Source organism: Scyliorhinus canicula, chromosome 2, assembly GCF_902713615.1.
Source record: "Scyliorhinus canicula chromosome 2, sScyCan1.1, whole genome shotgun sequence".
Lineage (NCBI taxonomy): Eukaryota > Metazoa > Chordata > Chondrichthyes > Carcharhiniformes > Scyliorhinidae > Scyliorhinus > Scyliorhinus canicula.
Window position 1 is genome coordinate 285954590 of NC_052147.1, and position 27466 is coordinate 285982055.

Here is a 27466-nt window from a genome sequence, read left to right on the forward strand (position 1 = left end):
CCCCCCCCCCCCGCTCTGCATCATCCCACCACGTTGGAAAGTCCCCCGCCCACATCAACCACAGCAGCATGGCAGGTTTTCAAAAACAGGGAACTGGCGAACAGAATCCATCAGCAGCGCAGAGGTACAGCCCGCGGAGGGAGACAGGGTCGTGGCCAGGGCGGGAGCCGGCAATGCCAAGATGACACACATCTCCTGTAACTCACCACAGCATTTCTTAGCACAAAAATTAATTCCAAAATTAAACAGAAGTTAATAAAGATTTTGTTTTTGTTTGTGAGACATTAGGGTTTCTGGGGCTGAGGGTCTCTGACATGTCGATGCTAATTACCATGATCAAAATAGAACCTGGCTCTGCCCATTGTTGACAGAATCCTTTGGATCCTCACTGTCTTCAGGTGATGTCCCAGAGGACTGGCGAATAGCCAATGTTGTTCCTTTGTTTAAGAAGGGGAGCAAGGATAATCCAGGGAACTACAGGCCGGTGAGCCTTACGTCAGTGGTAGGGAAATTACTGGAGAGAATTCTTCGAGACAGGATCCACTCCCATTTGGAAGCAAATGGACGTATTTGCGAGAGGCAGCACGGTTTTGTGAAGGGGAGGTTGTGTCTCACTAACTTGACAGAGTTTTTTGAAGAGGTCACAAAGATGATTGATGCAGGTAGGGCAGTGGATGTTGTCTATATGGACATCAGTAAGGCCTTTGACAAGGTCCCTCATGACAGACTGGTACAAAAGGTGAAGTCACACGGGATCAGGGGTGAGCTGGCAAGATGGATACAGAACTGGCTAGGTCATAGAAGGCAGAGAGTAGCAATGGAAGGGTGCTTTTCTAATTGGAGGGCTGTGACTAGTGGTGTTCCGCAGGGATCAGTGCTGGGACCTTTGCTGTTCATAGTATATATAAATGATTTGGAGGAAAATGTAACTGGTCTGATTAGTAAGTTTGCAGATGACACAAAAGTTGGTGGAAATGCGGATAGCGATAAGGACTGTCAGAGGATACAATAGGATTTAGATCGTTTGGAGACTTGGGTGGAGAGATGGCAGATGGTGTTTAACCTGGACAAATGTGAGGTAATGCAGGTAGGGAGTATACAGTGAATGGTAGAACCCTCAAGAGTATTGACAGTCAGAGAGATCTAGGTGTACAGGTCCACAGGTCACTGAAAGGAGCAACACAGATGGAGAAGGTAGTCAAGAAGGCATACGGCATGCTTGCTTTCATTGGCCGGGGCATTGAGTATACAAATTGGCAAGTCATGTTGCAGCTGTATAGAACCTTAGTTAGGCCACACTTGGAGTATAGTGTTCAATTCTGGTCGCCACACTACCAGAAGGATGTGGAGGCTTTGGGGAGGGTGCAGAAGAGATTTAGCAGGATGTTGCCTGGTATGGAGGGCATTAGCTATGAGGAGAGGTTGAATAAACTCGGTTTGTTCTCACTGGAATGAAAGAGGTTGAGGGGCGACCTGATAGAGGTCTACAAAATTATGAGGGGCATAGACCGGGTGGATATTCAGAGATTTTTTTCCCCCAGGGTAGAGGGGTCAATTACTTGGGGGCATTGGTTTAAAGTGCGAGGGGCAAGGTTTAGAGGAGATGTACGAGGCAAGTTTTTTATACAGAGGGTAGTGGGTGCCTGGAACTCGCTGCCGGAGGAGGTGGTGGAAGCAGGGACGATAGTGACATTTAAGGGGCATCTTGCCAATGGGAATAGAGGGATACGGACCGGGAAGTGCAGACAATTTTAGTTTAGACGGGCAGCATGGTCGGCACAGGCTTGGAGGGCTGAAGGGCCTGTTCCTGTGCTGTACCTTTCTTTGTTCTTTGTTCAGCAAAAACATTGGTGAAAATCCAGCTTCGCATAAATACGTTGTTGTAGAGGGAACAACAATTACCCTGGAGCAGAGGGAGCAGTGTCGAATCCATCATAGCATTCACATACGGAGTCTTCCTGGTCTCCCAAATCCAGAGCCATCACGGTCTCCCATACCCGGAACCCTCACTGTCTCCCATACCCGGAGCCCTCACTGTCTCCCATACCCGGAACCCTCACTGTCTCCCATACCCGGAACCCTCACTGTCTCCCATACCCGGAACCCTCACTGTCTCCCATACCCGGAACCCTCACTGTCTCCCATACCCGGAACCCTCACTGTCTCCCATACCCGGAACCCTCACTGTCTCCCATACCCGGAACCCTCACTGTCTCCCATACCCGGAACCCTCACTGTCTCCCATACCCGGAACCCTCACTGTCTCCCATACCCGGAGCCCTCACTGTCTCCCATACCCGGAACCCTCACTGTCTCCCATACCCGGAACCCCTGTCTCCCATACCCGGAACCCTCACTGTCTCCCATACCCGGAACCCTCACTGTCTCCCATACCCGGAACCCTCTACTGTCTCCCATACCCGGAACCCTCACTGTCTCCCATACCCGGAACTCACTGTCTCCCATACCCGGAGCCCTCACTGTCTCCCATACCCGGAACCCTCTCTGTCTCCCATACCCGGAACCCTCACTGTCTCCCATACCCGGAACCCTCACTGTCTCCCATACCCGGAACCCTCACTGTCTCCCATACCCGGAACCCTCACTGTCTCCCATACCCGGAACCCTCACTGTCTCCCATACCCGGAACCCTCACTGTCTCCCATACCCGGAACCCTCACTGTCTCCCATACCCGGAACCCTCACTGTCTCCCATACCCGGAACCCCTGTCTCCCATACCCGGAGCCCTCACTGTCCCCATACCCGGAACCCTCTCTGTCTCCCATACCCGGAACCCTCTCTGTCTCCCATACCCGGAACCCTCACTGTCTCCCATACCAGGAACCCTCACTGACTCCCATACCCGGAACCCTCACTGCCTCCCATACCCGGAACCCTCACTGTCTCCCATACCCGGAACCCTCACTGTCTCCCATACCCGGAACCCTCACTGTCTCCCATACCCGGAACCCTCACTGTCTCCCATACCCGGAGCCCTCACTGTCTCCCATACCCGGAACCCTCCTGTCTCCCTTCCCGGAACCCTCACTGTCTCCCATACCCGGAACCCTCACTGTCTCCCATACCCGGAACCCTCACTGTCTCCCATACCCGGAACCCTCACTGTCTCCCATACCCGGAACCCTCACTGTCCTCCCATACCCGGAACCCTCACTGTCTCCCATACCCGGAACCCTCACTGTCTCCCATACCCGGAACCCTCACTGTCTCCCATACCCGGAACCCTCACTGTCTCCCATACCCGGAACCCTCACTGTCTCCCATACCCGGAACCCTCACTGTCTCCCATACCCGGAACCCCCTGTCTCCCATACCCGGAACCCTCACTGTCTCCCATACCCGGAACCCTCACTGTCTCCCATACCCGGAACCCTCCTGTCTCCCATACCCGGAACCCTCACTGTCTCCCATACCCGGAACCCTCACTGTCTCCCATACCCGGAACCCTCACTGTCTCCCATACCCGGAACCCTCACTGTCCCCCATACCCGGAACCCTCACTGTCTCCCATACCCGGAACCCTCACTGTCTCCCATACCCGGAACCCTCACTGTCTCCCATACCCGGAACCCTCACTGTCTCCCATACCCGGAACCCTCACTGTCTCCCATACCCGGAACCCTCACTGTCTCCCATACCCGGAACCCTCACTGTCTCCCCATACCCGGAACCCTCACTGTCTCCCATACCCGGAACCCTCACTGTCTCCCATACCCGGAACCCTCACTGTCTCCCATACCCGGACCCCTCACTGTCTCCCATACCCGGGACCCTCACTGTCTCCCATACCCGGAACCCTCACTGTCGCCCATACCCGGAACCCTCACTGTCCCCCATACCCGGAACCCTCACTGTCTCCCATACCCGGAACCCTCACTGTCTCCCATACCCGGCACCCTCACTGTCTCCCATACCCGGAACCCTCACTGCCTCCCATACCCGGAACCCTCACTGTCTCCCATACCCGGAACCCTCACTGTCTCCCATACCCGGAACCCTCACTGTCCCCCATACCCGGAGCCCTCACTGTCTCCCATACCCGGAACCCTGTCTCCCATACCCGGAACCCTCACTGTCTCCATACCCGGAACGCTCACTGTCTCCCATACCCGGAACCCTCACTGTCTCCCATACCCGGAACCCTCACTGCCTCCCATACCCGGAACCCTCACTGTCTCCCATACCCGGCACCCTCACTGTCTCCCAGATCCGGAACTCTGTCTCCCATACCCGGAACCCTGTCTCCCATACCCGGAACCCTGTCTCCCATACCCGGAACCCTCACTGTCTCCCATCCCCGGCACCCTCACTGTCTCCCATACCCGGAACCCTCACTGCCTCCCATACCCGGAACCCTCACTGTCTCCCATACCCGGAACCCTCACTGCCTCCCATACCCGGAACCCTCACTGTCTCCCATACCCGGAACCCTCACTGTCTCCCATACCCGGAACCCTGTCTCCCATACCCGGAGCCCTCACTGTCTCCCATACCCGGAACCCTCACTGTCTCCCATACCCGGAACCCTGTCTCCCATACCGGAACCCTCACTGTCTCCCATACCCGGAACCCTCACTGTCTCCCATACCCGGAACACTCACTGTCTCCCATACCCGGAACCCTCACTGTCTCCCATACCCGGCACCCTCACTGTCTCCCATACCCGGAACCCTCACTGTCTCCCACACCCGGAACCCTCACTGTCTCCCATACCCGGAACCCTCACTGTCTCCCATACCCGGAACCCTCACTGTCTCCCATACCCGGAGCCCTCACTGTCTCCCATACCCGGAACCCTCACTGTCTCCCATACCCGGAACCCTCACTGTCTCCCATACCCGGAACCCTCACTGTCTCCCATACCCGGAACCCTCACTGTCTCCCATACCCGGAACCCTCACTGTCTCCCATACCCGGAACCCTCACTGTCTCCCATACCCGGAACCCTCACTGTCTCCCATACCCGGAACCCTCACTGTCTCCCATACCCGGAACCCTCACTGTCTCCCATACCCGGAACCCTCACTGTCTCCCATACCCGGAACCCTCACTGTCTCCCATACCCGGAACCCTCACTGTCTCCCATACCCGGAACCCTCACTGTCTCCCATACCCGGAACCCTCACTGTCTCCCATACCCGGAACCCTCACTGTCTCCCATACCCGGAACCCTCACTGTCTCCCATACCCGGAACCCTCACTGTCTCCCATACCCGGAACCCTCACTGTCTCCCATACCCGGAACCCTCACTGTCTCCCATACCCGGAACCCTCACTGTCTCCCATACCCGGAACCCTCACTGTCTCCCATACCCGGAACCCTCACTGTCTCCCATACCCGGAACCCTCACTGTCTCCCATACCCGGAACCCTCACTGTCTCCCATACCCGGAACCCTCACTGTCTACCATACCCGGAACCCTGTCTCCCATACCCGGAACCCTCACTGTCTCCCATACCCGGAACCCTCACTGTCTCCCATACCCGGAACCCTCACTGTCTCCCATACCCGGAGCCCTCACTGTCTCCCATACCCGGAACCCTCACTGTCTCCCCATACCCGGAACCCTCACTGTCTCCCATACCCGGAACCCTCACTGTCTCCCATACCCGGAACCCTCACTGTCTCCCATACCCGGAACCCTCACTGTCTCCCATACCCGGAACCCTCACTGTCTCCCATACCCGGAACCCTCACTGTCTCCCATACCCGGAACCCTCACTGTCTCCCATACCCGGAACCCTCACTGTCTCCCATACCCGGAGCCCTCACTGTCTCCCATACCCGGAGCCCTCACTGTCTCCCATACCCGGAACCCTGTCTACCATACCCGGAACCCTCACTGTCTCCCATACCCGGAACCTCACTGTCTCCCATACCCGGAACCCTCACTGTCTCCCATACCCGGAACCCTCACTGTCTCCCATACCCGGAACCCTCACTGTCTCCCATACCCGGAACCCTCACTGTCTCCCATACCCGGAACCCTCACTGTCTCCCATACCCGGAACCCTCACTGTCTCCCATACCCGGAACCCTCACTGTCTCCCATACCCGGAACCCTCACTGTCTCCCATACCCGGAACCCTCACTGTCTCCCATACCCGGAACCCTCACTGTCTCCCATACCCGGAACCCTCACTGTCTCCCATACCCGGAACCCTCACTGTCTCCCATACCCGGAACCCTCACTGTCTCCCATACCCGGAACCCTCACTGTCTCCCATACCCGGAACCCTCACTGTCTCCCATACCCGGAACCCTCACTGTCTCCCATACCCGGAACCCTCACTGTCTCCCATACCCGGAACCCTCACTGTCTCCCATACCCGGAACCCTCACTGTCTCCCATACCCGGAACCCTCACTGCCTCCCATACCCGGAACCCTCACTGTCTCCCATACCCGGAACCCTCACTGTCTCCCATACCCGGAACCCTCACTGTCTCCCATACCCGGAACCCTCACTGTCTCCCATACCCGGAGCCCTCACTGTCTCCCATACCCGGAACCCCTGTCTCCCATTCCCGGAACCCTCACTGCCTCCCATACCCGGAACCCTCACTGTCTCCCATACCCGGAACCCTCACTGTCTCCCATACCCGGAACCCTCACTGTCTCCCATACCCGGAACCCTCACTGCCTCCCATACCCGGAACCCTCACTGTCTCCCATACCCGGAACCCTCACTGTCTCCCATACCCGGAACCCTCACTGTCTCCCATACCCGGAACCCTCACTGTCTCCCATACCCGGAACCCTCACTGTCTCCCATACCCGGAACCCTCACTGTCTCCCATACCCGGAACCCTGTCTCCCATACCCGGAACCCTCACTGCCTCCCATACCCGGAACCCTCACTGCCTCCCATACCCGGAACCCTGTCTCCCATACCCGGAACCCTCACTGTCTCCCATACCCGGAACCCTCACTGTCTCCCATACCCGGAACCCTCACTGTCTCCCATACCCGGAACCCTCACTGTCTCCCCATACCCGGAACCCTCACTGTCTCCCATACCCGGAACCCTCACTGTCTCCCATACCCGGAACCCTCACTGTCTCCCATACCCGGAACCCTCACTGTCTCCCATACCCGGAACCCTCACTGTCTCCCATACCCGGAACCCTCACTGTCTCCCATACCCGGAACCCTCACTGTCTCCCATACCCGGAACCCTCACTGTCTCCCATACCCGGAACCCTCACTGTCTCCCATACCCGGACCCCTCACTGTCTCCCATACCCGGAACCCTCACTGTCTCCCATACCCGGAACCCTCACTGTCTCCCATACCCGGAACCCTCACTGTCTCCCATACCCGGAACCCTCACTGTCCCCATACCCGGAACCCTCACTGTCTCCCATACCCGGAACCCTCACTGTCTCCCATACCCGGCACCCTCACTGTCTCCCATACCCGGAACCCTCACTGCCTCCCATACCCGGAACCCTCACTGTCTCCCATACCCGGAACCCTCACTGTCTCCCATACCCGGAACCCTCACTGTCCCCCATACCCGGAGCCCTCACTGTGTCCCATACCCGGAACCCTGTCTCCCATACCCGGAACCCTCACTGTCTCCCATACCCGGAACGCTCACTGTCTCCCATACCCGGAACCCTCACTGTCTCCCATACCCGGAACCCTCACTGCCTCCCATACCCGGAACCCTCACTGTCTCCCATACCCGGCACCCTCACTGTCTCCCAGATCCGGAACTCTGTCTCCCATACCCGGAACCCTGTCTCCCATACCCGGAACCCCTGTCTCCCATACCCGGAACCCTCACTGTCTCCCATCCCCGGCACCCTCACTGTCTCCCATACCCGGAACCCTCACTGCCTCCCATACCCGGAACCCTCACTGTCTCCCATACCCGGAACCCTCACTGCCTCCCATACCCGGAACCCTCACTGTCTCCCATACCCGGAACCCTCACTGTCTCCCATACCCGGAACCCTCACTGTCTCCCATACCCGGAAGCCCTCACTGTCTCCCATACCCGGAACCCTCACTGTCTCCCATACCCGGAACCCTCACTGTCTCCCATACCCGGAACCCTCACTGTCTCCCATACCCGGAACCCTCACTGTCTCCCATACCCGGAACCCTCACTGTCTCCCATACCCGGAACCCTCACTGTCTCCCATACCCGGAACCCTCACTGTCTCCCATACCCGGAACCCTCACTGTCTCCCATACCCGGAACCCTCACTGTCTCCCATACCCGGAACCCTCACTGTCTCCCATACCCGGAACCCTCACTGTCTCCCATACCCGGAACACTCACTGTCTCCCATACCCGGAACCCTCACTGTCTCCCATACCCGGAACCCTCACTGTCTCCCATACCCGGAACCCTCACTGTCTCCCATACCCAGAGCCCCCCACTGTCTCCCATACCCGGAACCCTCACTGTCTCCCATACCCGGAACCCTCACTGTCTCCCATACCCGGAGCCCTCACTGTCTCCCATACCCGGAACCCTCACTGTCTCCCATACCCGGAACCCTCACTGTCTCCCATACCCGGAACCCTCACTGTCTCCCATACCCGGAACCCTCACTGTCTCCCATACCCGGAACCCTCACTGTCTCCCATACCCGGAACCCTCACTGTCTCCCATACCCGGAACCCTCACTGTCTCCCATACCCGGAACCCTCACTGTCTCCCATACCCGGAACCCTCACTGTCTCCCATACCCGGAACCCTCACTGTCTCCCATACCCGGAACCCTCACTGTCTCCCATACCCGGAACCCTCACTGTCTCCCATACCCGGAACCCTCACTGTCTCCCATACCCGGAACCCTCACTGTCTCCCATACCCGGAACCCTCACTGTCTCCCATACCCGGAACCCTCACTGTCTCCCATACCCGGAACCCTCACTGTCTCCCATACCCGGAACCCTCACTGTCTCCCATACCCGGAACCCTCACTGTCTCCCATACCCGGAACCCTCACTGTCTCCCATACCCGGAACCCTCACTGTCTCCCATACCCGGAACCCTCACTGTCTCCCATACCCGGAACCCTCACTGTCTCCCATACCCGGAACCCTCACTGTCTCCCATACCCGGAACCCTCACTGTCTCCCATACCCGGAACCCTCACTGTCTCCCATACCCGGAACCCTCACTGTCTCCCATACCCGGAACCCTCACTGTCTCCCATACCCGGAACCCTCACTGTCTCCCATACCCGGAACCCTCACTGTCTCCCATACCCGGAACCCTCACTGTCTCCCATACCCGGAACCCTCACTGTCTCCCATACCCGGAACCCTCACTGTCTCCCATACCCGGAACCCTCACTGTCTCCCATACCCGGAACCCTCACTGTCTCCCATACCCGGAACCCTCACTGTCTCCCATACCCGGAACCCTCACTGTCTCCCATACCCGGAACCCTCACTGTCTCCCATACCCGGAACCCTCACTGTCTCCCATACCCGGAACCCTCACTGTCTCCCATACCCGGAACCCTCACTGTCTCCCATACCCGGAACCCTCACTGTCTCCCATACCCGGAACCCTCACTGTCTCCCATACCCGGAACCCTCACTGTCTCCCATACCCGGAACCCTCACTGTCTCCCATACCCGGAACCCTCACTGTCTCCCATACCCGGAACCCTCACTGTCTCCCATACCCGGAACCCTCACTGTCTCCCTTACCCGGAGCCCACACTGTCTCCCATACCCGGAACCCTCACTGCCTCCCATACCCGGAACCCTGTCTCCCATACCCGGAACCCTCACTGCCTCCATACCCGGAACCCTCACTGTCTCCCTTACCCGGAGCCCACACTGTCTCCCATACCCGGAACCCTCACTGTCTCCCATACCCGGAACCCTCACTGTCTCCCATATCCGGAACCCTCACTGTCTCCCATACCCGGAACCCTCACTGTCTCCCATACCCGGAACCCTCACTGTCTCCCATACCCGGAACCCCTGTCTCCCATACCCGGAACCCTCACTGTCTCCCATACCCGGAACCCTCACTGTCTCCCATACCCGGAACCCTCACTGTCTCCCATACCCGGAACCCTCACTGTCTCCCATACCCGGAACCCTCACTGTCTCCCATACCCGGAACCTCACTGTCTCCCATACCCGGAACCCTCACTGTCTCCCATACCCGGAACCCTCACTGTCTCCCATACCCGGAACCCTCACTGTCTCCCATACCCGGAACCCTCACTGTCTCCCATACCCGGAACCCTCACTGTCTCCCATACCCGGAACCCTCACTGTCTCCCATACCCGGAACCCTCACTGTCTCCCATACCCGGAACCCTCACTGTCTCCCATACCCGGAACCCTCACTGTCTCCCATACCCGGACCCTCACTGTCTCCCATACCCGGAACCCTCACTGTCTCCCATACCCGGAACCCTCACTGTCTCCATACCCGGAACCCTCACTGTCTCCCATACCCGGAACCCTCACTGTCTCCCATACCCGGAACCCTCACTGTCTCCCATACCCGGAACCCTCACTGTCTCCCATACCCGGAACCTCACTGTCTCCCATACCCGGAGCCCTCACTGTCTCCCATACCCGGAACCCTCACTGTCTCCCATACCCGGAACCCTCACTGTCTCCCATACCCGGAACCCTCACTGTCTCCCATACCCGGAACCCTCACTGTCTCCCATACCCGGAACCCTCACTGTCTCCATACCCGGAACCCTCACTGTCTCCCATACCCGGAACCTCACTGTCTCCCATACCCGGAACCCTCACTGTCTCCCATACCCGGAACCCTCACTGTCTCCCATACCCGGAACCCTCACTGTCTCCCATACCCGGACCCTCACTGTCTCCCATACCCGGAACCCTCACTGTCTCCCATACCCGGAACCCTCACTGTCTCCCATACCCGGAACCCTCACTGTCTCCCATACCCGGAACCCTCACTGTCTCCCATACCCGGAGACCCTCACTGTCTCCCATACCCGGAACCCTCACTGTCTCCCATACCCGGAACCCTCACTGTCTCCCATACCCGGAACCCCTCACTGTCCATACCGGCATACTCCATACCCGGAACCCTCACTGTCTCCCATACCCGGAACCCTCACTGTCTCCCATACCCGGAACCCTCACTGTCTTCCATACCCGGAACCCTCACTGCCTCCCATACCCAGAGCCCTCACACTACACTCCCCACGTCACTGACCCACCCACACCCCTCCCTCTCCCCCATCTACACTCCCCATGTCACTGACCCGCCCACACCCCTCCCTCACCCCCATCTACACTCCCCACGTCACTGACCCACCCACACCCCTCCCTCACCCCCACCTACACTCCCCATGTCACTGACCCCACCCACCCACACCCTCACCCCCATCTACACTCCCCACGTCACTGAACCCACCCACACCCCTCCCTCACCCCCATCTACACTCCCCACGTCACTGACCCCACCCACACCCCTCCCTCACCCCCCTGTGCACTCCCTCCATCACCGACTCTACACCCCCACACCCCTCCTGCATCCCCAGGGCAGCTCTGTAGCACAGTGGTTAGCAATGCTGCTTCACGGGTTCGATTCCCGGCTTGGGTCACTGTCTGTGCGGGGTCTGCACGTTCTCCCCGTGTCTGCGTGGGTTTCCTCCGGGTGCTCCGGTTTCCTCCCACAAGTCCTGAAAGACGTGCTCGTTAGGTGAATTGGACATTCTGAATTCTCCCTCTGTGAACCCGAACAGGTGCTGGAGTGTGGGGACGAGGGGATTTTCACAGTAACTTCATTGCAGTGTTAATGTCAGCCTACTTGTGACAATAAAGATTATTATTATGTACACTCTTCCCTATCACTGACTCCGCCCACCCATTTAACCCCGTCCCACAGCCCCAAGTTTCCGAGTTCGTCCACGCTATAGATACAAATCATTTATTTTCTATTTCCTGTAATCATGTGCTTGGTAATTGGTTGTATTTTTATTGATTTCTGGGCACTGATTTGAGTTAATTCTCACTGCAGGGAAATCGAGGTCGGACAGGAGTGGTGATGGCTGCCTACATGCATTACAGCAACATATCAGCCAGGTAGGATCCAAGAACAAGGGCTGGATTCTCTTCTCACTCCAGGGCTAGATTTCCACTCTCTTTCGCATCCGGCAGTTTGGTGGCGGGAGCGAAAAATATCACGAGAATGCAAAGTTGCGAATGAAAATTGCTTATTGTCACGAGTAGGCTTCACTTTGGAGACAGTGACCACAATTCGGTGACCTTTACGTTAGTGATGGAAAGGGATAAGTATACCCCGCAGAGCAAGAGTTATAGCTGGGGGAAGGGCAATTATGATGCCATTAGACATGACTTAGGATGTGTTGGTTGGAGAAGTAGGCTGCAAGGGTTGGGCACACTGGATATGTGGAGCTTGTTCAAGGAACAGCTATTGCATGTTCTTGATAAGTACGTACCAGTCAGGCAGGGAGGAAGGGGTCGAGCGAGGGAACCGTGGTTTACCAAAGAAGTGGAATCTCTTGTTAAGAGGAAGAAGGAGGCCTATGTGAAGATGAGGCGTGAAGTTTCAGTTGGGGCGCTTGATAGTTACAAGGAAGCGAGGAAGGATCTAAAGAGAGAGCTAAGACGAGCAAGGAGGGGACATGAGAAGTCTTTGGCAGGTAGGATCAAGGAAAACCCAAAAGCTTTCTATAGGTATGTCAGGAATAAAAGAATGACTAGGGTAAGAGTAGGGCCAGTCAAGGACAGTGGTGGGAAGTTGTGTGTGGAGGCTGAGGAGATAAGCGAGATACTAAATGAATACTTTTCGTCAGTATTCACTCAAGAAAAAGATAATATTGTGGAGGAGAATGCTGAGACCCAGGCTATTAGAATAGATGGCATTGAGGTGCGTAGGGAAGAAGTGTTGGCAATTCTGGACAAGGTGAAAATAGATAAGTCCCCGGGGCCGGATGGGATTTATCCTAGGATTCTCTGGGAAGCCAGGGAAGAGATTGCTGAGCCTTTGGCTTTGATTTTTAGGTCATCATTGGCTACAGGAATAGTGCCAGAGGACTGGAGGATAGCAAATGTGGTCCCTTTGTTCAAGAAGGGGAGTAGAGATAACCCCGGTAACTATAGGCCGGTGAGCCTAACGTCTGTGGTGGGTAAAGTCTTGGAGAGGATTATAAAAGATACGATTTATAATCATCTAGATAGGAATAATATGATTAGGGATAGTCAGCATGGTTTTGTGAAGGGTAGGTCATGCCTCACAAACCTTATCGAGTTCTTTGAGAAGGTGACTGAACAGGTAGACGAGGGTAGAGCAGTTGATGTGGTGTATATGGATTTCAGTAAAGCGTTTGATAAGGTTCCCCACGGTCGGCTATTGCAGAAAATACGGAGGCTGGGGATTGAGGGTGATTTAGAGATGTGGATCAGAAATTGGCTAGTTGAAAGAAGACAGAGAGTGGTAGTTGATGGGAAATGTTCAGAATGGAGTTCAGTTACGAGTGGCGTACCACAAGGATCTGTTCTGGGGCCGTTGCTGTTTGTCATTTTTATAAATGACCTAGAGGAGGGCGCAGAAGGATGGGTGAGTAAATTTGCAGACGACACTAAAGTCGGTGGAGTTGTAGACAGTGCGGAAGGATGTTGCAGGTTACAGAGGGACATAGATAAGCTGCAGAGCTGGGCTGAGAGGTGGCAAATGGAGTTTAATGTGGAGAAGTGTGAGGTGATTCACTTTGGAAAGAATAACAGGAATGCGGAATATTTGGCTAATGGTAAAATTCTTGGTAGTGTGGATGAGCAGAGGGATCTCGGTGTCCATGTACATAGATCCCTGAAAGTTGCCACCCAGGTTGATAGGGTTGTGAAGAAGGCCTATGGTGTGTTGGCCTTTATTGGTAGAGGGATTGAGTTCCGGAGCCATGAGGTCATGATGCAGCTGTACCAAACTCTGGTACGGCCGCATTTGGAGTATTGCGTACAGTTCTGGTCGCCTCATTATAGGAAGGACGTGGAAGCTTTGGAACGGGTGCAGAGGAGATTTACCAGGATGTTGCCTGGTATGGAGGGAAAATCTTATGAGGAAAGGCTGATGGACTTGAGGTTGTTTTCGTTAGAGAGAAGAAGGTTAAGAGGTGACTTAATAGAGGCATACAAAATGATCAGAGGGTTAGATAGGGTGGACAGTGAGAGCCTTCTCCCGCGGATGGAGGTGGCTAGCACGAGGGGACATAGCCTTAAATTGAGGGGTAATAGATATAGGACAGAGGTCAGAGGTGGGTTTTTTACGCAAAGAGTGGTGAGGCCGTGGAATGCCCTACCTGCAACAGTAGTGAACTCGCCAACATTGAGGGCATTTAAAAATTTATTGGATAAGCATATGGATGATAATGGCATAGTGTAGGTTAGATGGCCTTTAGTTTTTTTTTCCATGTCGGTGCAACATCGAGGGCCGAAGGGCCTGTACTGCGCTGTATCGTTCTATGTTCTAAATGAAGTTACTGTGAAAAGCCCCTAGTCGCCACATTCCGGTGCCTGTTCGGGGAGGCTGGTACGGGAATCGAACCGTGCTGCTGGCCTGCCTTCAAAGCCAGCGATTTAGCCCAGTGAGCTAAACCAGCCCCTGGTGAGTGGTTGGGAATGCACTGTCTGAGAGCATGGTGGAGGCAGATTCAATCGTGGCTTTCAGAAGAATGCCTTTCAAGCGAAGACACTGCACAGCAACAGGGGAAAGACAGGGGCGTGGGACTGGGCGAGTTACTCTTGTAGAGAGCTGGCAGGGAAATGAAAGCTTGAATGGCAACCTGCTGTGCTGTGACCAATCTATGATTCTATGCTTCACGTTTTCTGGGGTAAAATGAGTTGAGTAGATGAAGGGAAACCAGTAGATGTGGTGCACATGGCTTTCCAAAAGACACTGGATAAGATGCCGCACAATGATTAATACAAAAGGTCAGGACTCATGGAGTTGGGGGCGATGTTTCAGTACGGTAAAGGATTGATTAAGGGACAGGAAGAAGAGAGTCAGAAGACAGTGGACAGGCAGATGGGCAAAGGGGGCGGGGTTGCATTGTTAGTGAGGAATGAAGTTAAATCGATAGCAAAGAGCGATATAGGATCAGAAGGCAGAGACTCTGTGGGTAGAGTTGAGGAATCACAAAGGTTAAAAGACCCTGATGGGAGTTATGTACAGGCCCCCTAGCAGTAGTCAGGATGTGTGGCAGAAATTAAATCGGGAGATAGTAAAGTCATGTAAAAAAGGCAATATTACAATAATCAATAATCGTGGGGACTTCAATATGCAGGTGGACTGGGAAAATCAGGTTGGTAGTGGATCCCAAGAAAAGGAATTTGTGGAATGTCTACGAGATGTTTTTTTGGAGCAGCTTGTGACAGAGCCGACTAGGGAACAGGCAATTCTGGATTTGGTGATGTGTAATGAGGCAGACTTGATTAGGGAACTTAAGGTGAAGGAACCCTTAGGGAGCAGTGACCACAATATGATAGAATTTACCCTGCAGTTTGAGAGGGAGAAGCTGCAATCAGATGTAACGGTATTACAATTAAATAAGGGTAACTACAAAGACATGAGGGAGGAGCTGGCCAGAGTTGATTGGCAAAGGAGCCTAGCAGGGAAGGCAGTGGAACAGCAATGGCAGGAGTTTTGGGGGTTATTAGGGAGGCACAACAGAAATTCATCCCAAGGAGGAGGAAACATGCTAAGGGGAGGACAAGGCATCCATGGTTGATGAGGGAAGTCAAGGACAGCATAAAAGAAAAAGCAGACAAAGTGGCGAGGATTAGTGGGAAGCCAGAGGATTGGGAAGACTTTAAAAGTGAGCAGAGGACAACTAAAAAAGAAATAAGGGGGAAGAAGATGAAATATTTGTGCAGGGTAGCAGTAATATAAAAGAGTTTATTTCTATATATAAAAGGTAAGAGAGAGGGAAAAATAGACATTGGACCACTGGAAATTGTGGCTGGAGCAGTAATAATATGAAACAAAGAAATGGCAGATGAACTGAATAGTTACTTTGCATCAATCTTCACGGTGGAAGACACCAGCGGGATGCCAGAGCTCCAGGAGAATCAGGGGGCAGAGGTGAGTGCAGTGGCCATTACTAAGGAGAAGGTTCTGGGGAAACTGAAAGGTCTGAAGATGGATAAATCACCTGGACCGGATGGACTACACCCCAGGGTTCTGAGACAGATAGCTGAGGAGATTGTGGAGGCATTAGTGATGATCTTTCAGGAATCACTGGAGGCAGGGAGGACTGAGGAGGACTGGAAAGTGGCTAATGTAACACCACTGTTTAATAAGGGAGGGAGGCAGAAGACGGGAAATTATCGGCCGGTTAGCCTGACTTTGGTCATTGGTGAGATTTTAGGGTCCATTATTAAAGATGAGATCACGGACTACTTGGAAGTGCATGGTAAGAGGAGCTAGGTGAGGAGTTGGAAGCGGGTCTGTGGGCAGAGGTCCTGGGCAGGGTTAGTTCCTCCTCATCATGTGCCAGGCTCAGTCTAATTGAATTTAAGCCTTTAAAAACAGTTCACCGGGCATATGTGACGGCAGCGAGAATGAGCAAGTATTTTTTGGGTAGAAGACAGTTGTATGAGGTGCAAGGGCAGCCCTGCAAACCATGTCCACATGTTTTGGGCATGCCCGGAGCTTAGAGTGTTCTGGCAAGGGTTCTGGGACAATGCCAGGTTGGCAGAGAGAGGGTGCTGGGGGCAGCACTAGGTTGGCAGAACCAGGGCTCCGGGGGCAGTGCCAGGTTGGCAGGGCGAGGTTGTGAGGGTTCGTGTCAGACTATGATGGGTGTGCACCGTGAGAAACGGGCCGCCAAATTCCGCCCATTGTTGCTGCTGGTCAGGGAATCGGAGACACGGGAATACACAGTGTCAGGATGTGGCTGAAATGGGGAGAAATGTCATCATCGAAAGGGTTGTGAATCTGTGGAATTCGGCACCCCAGACGCCTGTGGCTGCTCCGTCAGTGAAGATGTTTAAGGCTGAGGGGTTTGGTGTCACAGAGGTTCAGTGGATGTGGGAAATGGGCAGGGGAATAGAGTTGGTGCTGACGATTAGGCCTGGTCAGATTGAATGGTGCAGCATCTCCATGGACTGTATGGTCACTTCCTGCTGCTATTTCCGATATTCCTATTACATTCCCAGTTCATTCTATAATTTCTCCAGGCACAGGGACAATGTGTGTGTGTTGATTATGTTACACATTAGTCTGTGCCCATTCTTAATGTATTTAATTCCGTGTTCCTGGACATAACACACTTTATGGGATCTCTCGCTCTCTGGTCCCAGAATCACTGCAATGATCTCATTTCCTGTCTCCCCTTCCTCCCTAGTGCTGACCAAGCTTTGGATCGATTTGCCATGAAGAAATTCTACGAGGATAAAATACTGCCGGTGGGCCAGCCCTCACAGAGAAGGTGGGTCCCAGTCTGTCAAACACAGCGCAAATCTCTCTGTCCTTTCAATCAAAGAAGGCAAGAGGCTGACCTTGTGAGATTAATGGGCTTGTTAGGAGGTTGTGTCAAGTGATCCAAGACAAACAGTCTCTTTTCACCCTCTAATGTTGTGTGACCTCACGCACAAATGTGCCGAATATCACTCTGGAGTCAGATTTCAAATATAATACGAATGAATTCTCTCCCTGCTCAAAGGGAAAAGTGTGAAAGGAGCTTTACTCTGTATCTAACCCCGTGCTGTTCCTGTCCTGGGAGTGTTTGATGGGGACAGTGTAGAGGGAGCTTTACTCTGTATCTACCCCGTGCTGTACCTGTCCTGGGAGTGTTTGATGGGGACAGTGTAGAGGGAGCTTTACTCTGTATCTAACCCCGTGCTGTTCCTGTCCTGGGAGTGTTTGATGGGGACAGTGTAGAGGGAGCTTTACTCTGTATCTAACCCCGTGCTGTACCTGTCCTGGGAGTGTTTGATGGGGACAGTGTAGAGGGAGCTTTACTCTGTATCTAACCCCGTGCTGTACCTGTCCTGGGAGTGTTTGATGGGGACAGTGTAGAGGGAGCTATACTCTGTATCTAACCCCGTGCTGTACCTGTCCTGGGAGTGTTTGATGGGGATAGTGTAGAGGGAGCTTTACTCCGTATCTAACCCCGTGCTATACCTGTCCTGGGAGTGTTTGATGGGGACAGTGTAGAGGGAGCTTTACTCTGCATCTAACCCTGTGCTGGACCCGTCCTGGGAGCGTTTGATGGGGACAGTGTAGAGGGAGCTTTACTCTGTATCTAACCCCGTGCTGTACCTGTCTTGGGAGTGTTTGATGGGACAGTGTAGAGGGAGCTTTACTCTGTATCTAACCCCGTGCTGTACCTGTCCTGGGAGTGTTTGATGGGGACAGGGTAGAGGGAGCTTTACTCTGTATCTAACCCCATGCTGTACCTGTCCTGGGAATGTTTGATGGGGACAGTGTAGAGGGAGCTTTACTCTGCATCTAACCCTGTGCTGTACCCGTCCTGGGAGTGTTTGATGGAACAGTGTAGAGGGAGCTTTATTCTGTATCTAACCCCGTGCTGTACCTGTCCTGGGAGTGTTTGATGGGGACAGTGCAGAGGGAGCTTTACTCTGTATCTAACCCCGTGCTGTACCTGTCCTGGGAGTGTTTGATGGGGACAGTGTAGAGGGAGCTTTACTCTGTATCTAACCCCGTGCTGTAACTGTCCTGGGAGTGTTTGATGGGGACAGTGTAGAGGGAGCTTTACTCTGTTTCTAACCCCGTGCTGTACCTGTCCTGGGAGTGTTTGATGGCGACAGCGTAGATGGAGATTTACTCTGTATCTAACCCCGTGCTGTACCTGTCCTGGGAGTGTTTGACGGGGACAGTGTAGAGGGAGCTTTACTCTGTATCTAACCCCGTGCTGTACCTGTCCTGGGAGTGTTTGATGGGGACAGTGTAGAGGGAGCTTTACTCTGTTTCTAACCCCGTGCTGTACCTGTCCTGGGAGTGTTTGATGGGGACAGTGTAGAGGGAGCTTTACTCTGTTTCTAACCCCGTGCTGTACCTGTCCTGGGAGTGTTTGATGGGGACAGTGTAGATTAATTTGGATCAGACCTGTGTTGTACCTCATGCTTGTATGGAAGGTGATGACCCTGTGACTGTATATATTGCCTGTCCAAATTCCCAGTTAATAAAATCCCTCTTTTGCTGCAGGTATGTCCATTATTTCAGTGGTCTCCTCTCCGGCACAATCAAAATGAACAACAAGCCTCTATTTCTGCATCACGTGATCATGCACAGCATTCCCAACTTCGAGGCCAACGGTGGTAAGCCGTCAGCTTTTCACAAACCATACTTTCTGACAGTTTTGAATGAAGAAAATCCAAAGTGAAAAATGTTATCTTCATGCTTCCTCCAGCCTCTCGTGTCCTCCATTCTTTTCCCCTCACTATTGTTGGCAAACCTTTACCTTCGGGAATTGCAAATCAGCAGCACCCCATCCACCACCTTAAACATTCAAACATGCCCCCTCCAACACACACTGGCAACAGTGTGTACCATCTACAAGATCCACTGCAGCAATTAAAGGGTGGCACCGTGGTTTGCACTGCTACCTCACAGATCCAGGGTCCTGGGTTCAATTCCAACCTCGGGTGACTGTCTGTGCGGAGTCTGCACGTTCTCCCCGTGTGTGCGTGGGTTTCCTCCGGGTGCTCCGGTTTCCTCCCACAGTCCAAAGATGTGCAGGTTAGGAGTTATGGGGATAAGGTGGGGGAGTGGGCCTAGGTATGGTGCACTTTTGGAGGATTGGTACAGATCAATGTGCTAAATGGCCTCTTCCGCACTGTCCGGGTTCTATGAAACTCACCAAGGCTCCTTCAACAGCGCCTCCCGAATCTACCACCTTTACCACCTGGAAGGACAAGAGCAGCAGATACCTGGGAACCCCACCACCTGGAGGTTCCCCTCCAAGTCACTCCCCACCCTGACTTGGAAACATATCAGCCGTTCCTTCACTGTCGCTGGGGCAACATCCTGGAACTCCCTCCCTAACAGCACAGTGGGTGTACCTACACCTCAGCGACTGATGGCGATTATGGTTGGACAGGAATAGTTAGTGAATGAATAAAAATAATTCCCCCTGAAATGTGTCCACTTCAATTCAGACCCTCTTTAAAAACCACCAAGTTTGAAGTCACTTATCCTAATATCTGCCTCTCTGTGTCAGTGTTAACATTTGTCTATTTGTGCTCTGGGATGTTTCACTGCAGTAACCTGTTGTGTAACCGAGTGGTGGATTTGAGCATATGGATGAGTGTGGCCTTTACTCTTTGAATCACTTGGACCATCCATTTGGGGCAGCACGGTAGCACAGTGGTTAGCACAATTGCATCACAGCTCCAGGGTCCCAGGTTCGATTCCCGGCTTGGGTCACTGTCTGTGCGGAGTCTGCATGTTCTCCCCGTGTGTGTGTGGGTTTCCTCCAGGTGCTCCGGTTTCCTCCCACAGTCCAAAGATGTGCAGGTTAGGTGGATTGGCCATGCTAAATTGTCATTAGTGTCCAAAATTGCCCTTAGTGTTGGGTGGGGTTACTGGGTTATGGGGATAGGGTGGAGGTGCGGGCTTGGGTAGGGTGGTCTTTCAAAAAGAGCCGGTGCAGACTCGGTGGGCTGAATGGCCTCCTTCTGCACTGTAAATTCTATGATATCTATGATTATATTAGAGCTGCTGCTTGAGGAAACATGTGGTCAGTGCTCAGCCCTGGGAGACAGACCGAGGGTGCGTCTTTGATGTGGATTCCAAAAGACATTCAATAACTTTGCTGACACGACTGTTATGAAGCAGTTTAAAAGCAATGGAATGAGGAGCCTTAGCAACAGGGAGACCTTGGGGTTTCTGTCCAAAGATTATTGAAGGTGACTGGGCAAGTTGAGAAAATGGTTAAAAAAGGCACCAGGGATACCAAACTTCATAAATAGAGGCATAGAGTACAATAGCAAGCAAGTTGTGATAAATCTTTATGAAACACTCGCTTGGCATCGGCGAGATTATTGTGTTCAATTCCGGACACTTCATTTCAGGAAGGATGTGAATATTTGAGAGACGGTGCAGAAAAGGTTTACTAGAATGGTTCCAAAAATGGGTGACTTTAGCCACATGGATAGATTGGGAGAGACGGGAATGTTCTGAGATTAGGGCAGGCCAAGAGGCAATTGTCTGGTGGTCTTCAAAATGTTGAAGAGTTTAGATAAATAGAGCGGCACTCCATTGGTGCAAGTGTCAAGACGCCGGGGGCACAAATTGAAGGTGATTGGTGGAAGACAAGGTAACATTATTGACGCAGTGAGTGGTTCGGATTGGAAACGCACCTGTCTGAGAGAGCACTGGAGGCAGATTTAACTGTGTATTCTAGTCAGGATAAACCTCTGAAGGAAAAAACATTCCTGGGCTATGGGGATCTTGTTGAGTTGTTCTTGCAGAGAGATGGCAAGGATGTGACAGGCTGAACGGCCTCCTTCAGTGTTGTAGTTGTGCTGTGATTCACTGATTCTATACCTGCCTTCCTCCTGTCTGCAACACAATCATCCAGCACACTGGGCAATCTCCAAATGTGGACCCATGCTGCCCCTGTCTCTTTTATTCCATGTTCCTCGTTCTCTCTCTTTCTTTCCATCTGTCTATCTGCCTTTCTCTTTCAGTCTCTCCTTCACTCTCCGTCACATTTTCTCTCCATTTCTCTCTCTGCCTCTGTCTCACTCTCTCTCTCTTTCTCTCTCCATCTTTCTCTCTCCATCACTCTCTCTCCATCATTCTTTCTCGCCATTCCTCACTCCCTCTCTCACAAATCCTCTCTTGCCCGTCCCGCTCTATCCCTCGCTCTCTCTACCCCTCTCCATCTCCTCTCTCCGTCCATCCCTCTCTCTCTCTCTCCATCCGTCACTCCCTCTTTCTCCATCCCTTTCTGCCCATCCCTTGTCCTCTCCGTACCTTGCTTTCTCTATCCCTCTCTCAATCCCCTCTCTCTCCCTATCCCTCTCCCTCTCTCCATCCCTCTCTCACTTCATCGCTTTCTCTCTCCATCCGTCACTCTCTCCATCCCTCTCTCCCTATCTCCAGCTCTCTGGCTTTCCATCTCTCTCTCCATCTCTCTCTTTCCACCCCCCCCCCCCTCTCTCTCCGCATCCCTTTCTCTCTCTCTCTCTCTCTCTCTCAATCCCTCTTCCATGCCACTCTCTCCCAGTCCCTCTCACTACCCATCCCTCTCTCTCTCTCCAATCCTCTCTGCCTCTGGCCATCGCTCTCTCTCTCTCTCCATTCTTGCATCTCTCCATCCCTCTCTCTCTCTCTCCATCTCTCTCTCTCTCTCTCTCTCTCACACCTTTACTCTCTCTGTTTCTCTCTCTCACACACTCTCTCATTTTTCCTCGACCAGTAAGCTGTGGTTCTTGCGTTCTGGACCAAATTTGATTCCCCGAATTTCACGTATTGACATCGGGGCCACGGGAGCAATTTTTACTCGTGTTGACCAAATGGAGGCTGCCCCTGGGACCCACTATTCGTTTAAATATTGTGGCCTGCCTCTCGGAGCCGTGAAGCCAGTCAGAGAGCTTCACAAACAGAGGTTGGGTCACTGCACAGGTTGCAGGAGGAAGGGGTGGGCACTCCATATTGAGGAGTCTCCACAGCATGAATCGGTGGATGGTGTTTATTGTGTGAGCAGGCAGGCCCTGGTAATTCGAGCGGTGCATCCCCGGTCACTGGTACCAGAGACACTGGAGTGGTGAAAGGAGCCGGGGCCTCCTCCTCAGCCCACTTCAGTAAGGAGTGTTCCCCAGACGCCACTGCGAGGCAGCCTCGGTGGAGTTGGTGATCACAACATGGGTGGAGGTGGAGTTACTGCCTCTGTACAAAGGTCTCCTCACATACTGACCACTGCGTCTATTGTACTGTCACTCTCCCTGTCGGCCTCTCTTTCTCCATTATTTGTCCCTCCTTTGCTGATTTCTAACGATGATCCTTTGCTCGTCAGGGTGCCGGCCATTCCTGAAGATCTACCAGTCAATGCAGCCAGTTTACACGTCAGGAATCTAGTGAGTGACTCTCCCAATGTCTACTTCTCAACCTTCCGTGCTCTGGTTTCTCTGCTGCTGATTATCAAACGCCTGCTTATTCCTCTTTCTTAATCAAATCTTTCAGCAACATCCCGGGAGACGAACAGACGAGTATCTGTATCACCATCGAGCCAGGACTCATGTTGAAAGGAGACATACTGGTAAGAAATGGGAGTGTGATTACAAACAGTTCCAAATATTACAATCCCGGACCAGACAGTGGCTGGCCCGAACGTGGACAGCTGCCGGCAGAGAATCGACGCGGGGGCCTGTTTCAATGGTCCCCAACCGGTGCCGCGTCAGCCGCGCGTGCGACTGGCGCTAGTTCTCCGGTCCGCAGAGAATCGCTGGTCTGACGCACCATTCTCCGCCCTTTGCACCGAGCGCAATTTCGTCACGGAGGCTCGGAGAACCCCGGCCCACTGATTCACTGGGTGTCAGTGTGTGTGGAACTGTATCCCAGTGAGAGTCAGTGTGTGTGGAACTGTATCCCAGTGAGAGTCAGTGTGTGTGGAACTGTATCCCAGTGAGAGTCAGTGTGTGTGGAACTGTATCCCAGTGAGAGTCAGTGTGTGGGACCCGTACCCCAGTGAGAGACAGTGTGTGTGGAACTGTATCCCAGTGAGAGTCAGTGTGCGTGGAACTGTATCCCAGTGAGAGTCAGTGTGTGTGGAACTGTATCCAAGTGAGAGTCAGTGTGTGTGGAACTGTATCCCAGTGAGAGTCAGTGTGTGTGGAACTGTACCCCAGTGAGAGTCAGTGTGTGTGGAACTGTATCCCAGTGAGAGTCAGTGTGTGTGGAACTGTACCCCAGTGAGAGTCAGTGTGTGTGGAACTGTACCCCAGTGAGAGTCAGTGTGTGTGGGACCCGTACCCCAGTGAGAGTCAGTGTGTGTGGAACTGTATCCCAGTGAGAGTCAGTGTGTGTGGAACTGTGTCCCAGTGAGAGTCAGTGTGTGTGGAACTGTATCCCAGTGAGAGTCAGTGTGTGTGGAACTGTACCCCAGTGAGAGTCAGTGTGTGTGGAACTGTATCCCAGTGAGAGTCAGTGTGTGTGGAACTGTATCCCAGTGAGAGTCAGTGTGTGGGACCCGTACCACAGTGAGAGTCAGTGTGTGTGGAACTGTACCCCAGTGAGAGTCAGTGTGTGTGGAACTGTACCCCAGTGAGAGTCAGTGTGTGTGGAACTGTATCCCAGTGAGAGTCAGTGTGTGTGGAACTGTATCTCAGTGAGAGTCAGTGTGTGTGGAACTGTACCCCAGTGAGAGTCAGTGTGTGTGGAACTGTACCCAGTGAGAGTCAGTGTGTGTGGAACTGTATCCCAGTGAGAGTCAGTGTGTGTGGAACTGTGTCCCAGTGAGAGTCAGTGTGTGTGGAACTGTATCCCAGTGAGAGTCAGTGTGTGTGGAACTGTACCCCAGTGAGAGTCAGTGTGTGTGGAACTGTATCCCAGTGAGAGTCAGTTTGTGTGGAACTGTATCCCAGTGAGAGTCAGTGTGTGTGGAACTGTATCCCAGTGAGAGTCAGTGTGTGGGACCCGTACCCCAGTGAGAGACAGTGTGTGTGGAACTGTATCCCAGTGAGAGTCAGTGTGTGTGGAACTGTATCCCAGTGAGAGTCAGTGTGTGTGGAACTGTATCCCAGTGAGAGTCAGTGTGTGGGACCCGTACCCCAGTGAGAGACAGTGTGTGTGGAACAGTATCCCAGTGAGAGTCAGTGTGTGTGGAACTGTATCCCAGTGAGAGTCAGTGTGTGTGGAACTGTACCCCAGTGAGAGTCAGTGTGTGTGGAACTGTACCCCAGTGAGAGTCAGTGTGTGTGGAACTGTGTCCCAGTGAGAGTCAGTGTGTGTGGAACTGTATCCCAGTGAGAGTCAGTGTGTGTGGAACTGTACCCCAGTGAGAGTCAGTGTGTGTGGAACTGTATCCCAGTGAGAGTCAGTGTGTGTGGAACTGTATCCCAGTGAGAGTCAGTGTGTGGGACCCGTACCACAGTGAGAGTCAGTGTGTGTGGAACTGTACCCCAGTGAGAGTCAGTGTGTGTGGAACTGTACCCCAGTGAGAGTCAGTGTGTGTGGAACTGTATCCCAGTGAGAGTCAGTGTGTGTGGAACTGTATCTCAGTGAGAGTCAGTGTGTGTGGAACTGTACCCCAGTGAGAGTCAGTGTGTGTGGAACTGTACCCCAGTGAGAGTCAGTGTGTGTGGAACTGTATCCCAGTGAGAGTCAGTGTGTGTGGAACTGTGTCCCAGTGAGAGTCAGTGTGTGTGGAACTGTATCCCAGTGAGAGTCAGTGTGTGTGGAACTGTACCCCAGTGAGAGTCAGTGTGTGTGGAACTGTATCCAGTGAGAGTCAGTTTGTGTGGAACTGTATCCCAGTGAGAGTCAGTGTGTGTGGAACTGTATCCCAGTGAGAGTCAGTGTGTGGGACCCGTACCCCAGTGAGAGACAGTGTGTGTGGAACTGTATCCCAGTGAGAGTCAGTGTGTGTGGAACTGTATCCCAGTGAGAGTCAGTGTGTGTGGAACTGTATCCCAGTGAGAGTCAGTGTGTGGGACCCGTACCCCAGTGAGAGACAGTGTGTGTGGAACAGTATCCCAGTGAGAGTCAGTGTGTGTGGAACTGTATCCCAGTGAGAGTCAGTGTGTGTGGAACTGTACCCAGTGAGAGTCAGTGTGTGTGGAACTGTACCCCAGTGAGAGTCAGTGTGTGTGGAACTGTACCCCAGTGAGAGTCAGTGTGTGTGGAACTGTATCCCAGTGAGAGTCAGTGTGTGTGGAACTGTACCCCAGTGAGAGTCAGTGTGTGTGGAACTGTATCCCAGTGAGAGTCAGTGTGTGTGGAACTGTGTCCCAGTGAGAGTCAGTGTGTGTGGAACTGTATCCCAGTGAGAGTCAGTGTGTGTGGAACTGTACCCAGTGAGAGTCAGTGTGTGTGGAACTGTATCCCAGTGAGAGTCAGTGTGTGTGGAACTGTATCCCAGTGAGAGTCAGTGTGTGGGACCGTACCACAGTGAGAGTCAGTGTGTGTGGAACTGTACCCCAGTGAGAGTCAGTGTGTGTGGAACTGTACCCCAGTGAGAGTCAGTGTGTGTGGAACTGTATCCCAGTGAGAGTCAGTGTGTGTGGAACTGTATCTCAGTGAGAGTCAGTGTGTGTGGAACTGTACCCCAGTGAGAGTCAGTGTGTGTGGAACTGTACCCCAGTGAGAGTCAGTGTGTGTGGAACTGTATCCCAGTGAGAGTCAGTGTGTGTGGAACTGTGTCCAGTGAGAGTCAGTGTGTGTGGAACTGTATCCCAGTGAGAGTCAGTGTGTGTGGAACTGTACCCCAGTGAGAGTCAGTGTGTGTGGAACTGTATCCCAGTGAGAGTCAGTTTGTGTGGAACTGTATCCCAGTGAGAGTCAGTGTGTGTGGAACTGTATCCCAGTGAGAGTCAGTGTGTGGGACCCGTACCCCAGTGAGAGACAGTGTGTGTGGAACTGTATCCCAGTGAGAGTCAGTGTGTGTGGAACTGTATCCCAGTGAGAGTCAGTGTGTGTGGAACTGTATCCCAGTGAGAGTCAGTGTGTGGGACCCGTACCCCAGTGAGAGACAGTGTGTGTGGAACAGTATCCCAGTGAGAGTCAGTGTGTGTGGAACTGTATCCCAGTGAGAGTCAGTGTGTGTGGAACTGTACCCCAGTGAGAGTCAGTGTGTGTGGAACTGTACCCCAGTGAGAGTCAGTGTGTGTGGAACTGTACCCCAGTGAGAGTCAGTGTGTGTGGAACTGTATCCCAGTGAGAGTCAGTGTGTGTGGAACTGTACCCCAGTGAGAGTCAGTGTGTGTGGAACTGTACCCCAGTGAGAGTCAGTGTGTGTGGAACTGTATCCCAGTGAGAGTCAGTGTGTGTGGAGCTGTGTCCCAGTGAGAGTCAGTGTGTGTGGAACTGTATCCCAGTGAGAGTCAGTGTGTGTGGAACTGTATCTCAGTGAGAGTCAGTGTGTGTGGAACTGTATCCCAGTGAGAGTCAGTGTGTGTGGAACTGTACCCCAGTGAGAGTCAGTGTGTGTGGAACTGTACCCCAGTGAGAGTCAGTGTGTGTGGAACTGTATCCCAGTGAGAGTCAGTGTGTGTGGAACTGTACCCCAGTGGGAGTCAGTGTGTGTGGAACTGTACCCAGTGAGAGTCAGTGTGTGTGGAACGTATCTCAGTGAGAGTCAGTGTGTGGGAACTGTTCCCAGTGAGAGTCAGTGTGTGGAACTGTACCCCAGTGAGAGTCAGTGTGTGTGGAACTGTATCCCAGTGAGAGTCGGTGTGTGTGGAACTGTATCCCAGCGAGAGTGTGTGTGGGACTGTATCCCAGTGAGAGTCAGTGTGTGTGGGACTGTATCCCAGTGAGAG

General features: G+C 53.4%; 1 protein-coding gene across 1 annotated transcript in view; it reads left to right on the forward strand.

Moving 5' to 3' along the window:
* Positions 1 to 27466, forward strand: part of tns1b (tensin 1b) — a 299976-nt gene that overhangs the window by 37427 nt on the left and 235083 nt on the right. The window contains exons 5-9 of the mRNA XM_038790323.1: positions 12015 to 12085; positions 17365 to 17448; positions 19188 to 19300; positions 23005 to 23065; positions 23172 to 23247. Coding sequence (XP_038646251.1) covers positions 12015 to 12085; positions 17365 to 17448; positions 19188 to 19300; positions 23005 to 23065; positions 23172 to 23247 — 405 coding nt within the window. The remainder of the gene's footprint in view (positions 1 to 12014; positions 12086 to 17364; positions 17449 to 19187; positions 19301 to 23004; positions 23066 to 23171; positions 23248 to 27466) is intronic.